Here is a 2,049-nt window from a genome sequence, read left to right as displayed (position 1 = left end):
CCCTTGGCTGGCGGCAGGACCTGGGGGCGGAGCCTCTTGCTGATGTGGCCCAAGCCCTGGCTGGCCACACTGGACTGGTTGGAGGCTGGGGGCAGGGGTGAGGCTGCCTGGTAGGGGGAGGGCCTACCGATCCAGCTGCAGCCGCAGGGGCGAGGGGCTCTGGCGGATCTTGCTCTGAGCCTCGGCCTGAAGCATGCCCTCTGCATTCTCGCCGTTGATGGCCACGATAATGTCCCCAGGCCGGAGGTCAGCAGCGTGGGCCTTGCTTCGCTCAGTTACCTGGAGGGGAGGCAGACGGACGAGCATAAGCTGAGCTCAGACAGTGGTGCCCGGGACCGCACATGGGCCAGGCGGTGGTGCAGCTGGCATGGTGCAGACCGAGCGTGAGCTGGGGCCCTCTCTGAGCACACTGGCTCGGGTGTGCGCACAGGCAGAGCCAGCTGTGACAGGAGGGGGATCGTGGCATGGAGACACTGTTGGGAGTGTCTCTGAATTTCTTTCTCTCTTACAGAAGAGATAAACTTAATGTATTTTTAATTAGAAAATAGGAAAAGAAAGGCAGAAGCAGGTCTGAGCTCTGCCGGTCTGCTCCACCTCGACCCCCAGTCCAGGCTGTCGCTGCTGCCCGCTCTCAGCTGATCCCCCGGCCTTCTCGCGAGGCCTCCCTAAGAACGCAGGGTGGCATTCCAGTAACCCGGCCTGAAGTGCTCCCGGGTGGGAGCCCTGCTACCCACATGGCGCCCTGTAGGGGCTGCCCACGGGTGTGGGTCAGCAAGCCCTGTCACCCCGAAGTCTGCTCCTGCCCAAGCCCCCTGAGCAGGGCCCTGCCAACAGCCCGCAGGCCTCTGGCTCTGGCCGAGAGAAGGAAGATGTCTGTGGGACCAGGTGTGCAGAGGGCCCCTCTGCCTCCCAGCTCACCCTTACCTTGGTCACCATGATGGGCGTGTGGAAATCCCTGCCTCCGGTGATGCGGAAGCCCCAGGGCGCCGGCCCGACCACGTCCACCGTCAGCACCATCCCTGAGGGGAGAGGACTGGGGGTGGGGCCAGCCCCGACAGCCCCCCAAGAAACTCGAAGGTGGCCAAGAGACGAAGGGAGAGTGCCAGGGTGCCAGCGCCAGCCGCCCTCAGGGCCAGGGTAGGTGGGTAGGGGAAGTGACTAGGCCCCTCCCTCACCCCATTCTTACTTCTCCCCTGCCTGGAAGCCATGATCTGAGTTCTCTCCTCCCGTGAACCTCAGCCTGGGCTCCCCAGGGCATCGGGACAGGGGCTCCAGGCTCACTGCCGAAGGGGTGGGCAGCCGGCAGGGGGTGGGGGATGCCGCGTTTCCCCTCTCACCTCCCCCAATGGCGGCCCAGTCCCTCTGTGCTGCTTCCTGTCCCCAAAACCCACAGCATGGGCCACTTCCTCCCAACTCTGGGGGCGGGCAGGACTCAGAACAGGGGTGACGGCAAGGACCTGGGTGGCACCACTGCAGATTAGACAAGCAGTGTGCCAGCTGGGCCTGGCTGGGCAGAGCCCAGGGGCTCCTGAGGGCCCTCCTGGCCCAGCTGCTGGCATGGGGTTCAGAAGGCAAGACTGGGCCTCCCCTCTCCCATGGCCTGCTGCCTCCGAAGAGCCCAGGTTGGAAGGACAGCCGGCCAGGCACACCCACCCCTATGCCAGCCAGCAGGCCGGCTGAGCAGTGCTGCCTGTCAGCAGGCCACGGGCCCATCCACTGCCCCTAGGCTGGGCAAGGGAGTGTCTTGAGGACCAAGCCCTCCTAGGATTTCCTGAGCCTCTGTCTGGAGCCAGGAGCCAACCCAGGCAGGAAGCTGCAGTACCAGGCTGGGCACCACCCTGCCCAGCTCGGCCCTGGGGCTGCCCCTAGGGAGACCCGGAGTCTGGAGGAGAAGCTGGAATCTGTCAATAACACCAGGGCCCTGCCCCACCCCACTAGCGGGCTTCCCCTTTGCCCAGGCCTGCCCTCGTCCCTCCCCAGGCCCCCAGGCCCCCAGGCCCCCAGACAGGGCGCTGGCGGCTACGCAGCTGCGCTGAGATTCCCAGACCT

The 2,049-nt window shown here is 65.6% G+C and overlaps 1 protein-coding gene across 1 annotated transcript in view; it reads right to left on the bottom strand.

Annotated features, from left to right (window-relative positions):
- Positions 1-1,331, bottom strand: part of PDLIM2 (PDZ and LIM domain 2) — a gene marked incomplete in the record, with an annotated part of 12,156 nt that extends 10,825 nt beyond the window's left edge. The window contains 3 exon segments of the mRNA XM_014590891.2: positions 128-279; positions 925-1,019; positions 1,187-1,331. Of these exon segments, the coding sequence (XP_014446377.1) occupies positions 128-279; positions 925-1,019; positions 1,187-1,208 (269 nt within the window).
- Between the last annotated feature and the right edge of the window lie 718 nt (positions 1,332-2,049).

Source organism: Tupaia chinensis, unplaced genomic scaffold (assembly GCF_000334495.1).
Source record: "Tupaia chinensis unplaced genomic scaffold, TupChi_1.0 Scaffold000494_1, whole genome shotgun sequence".
Classification (NCBI taxonomy): domain Eukaryota; kingdom Metazoa; phylum Chordata; class Mammalia; order Scandentia; family Tupaiidae; genus Tupaia; species Tupaia belangeri.
The sequence above is the reverse complement of the archived record's forward strand: the minus strand, read 5'-3'. Positions and strand labels throughout refer to the sequence as shown.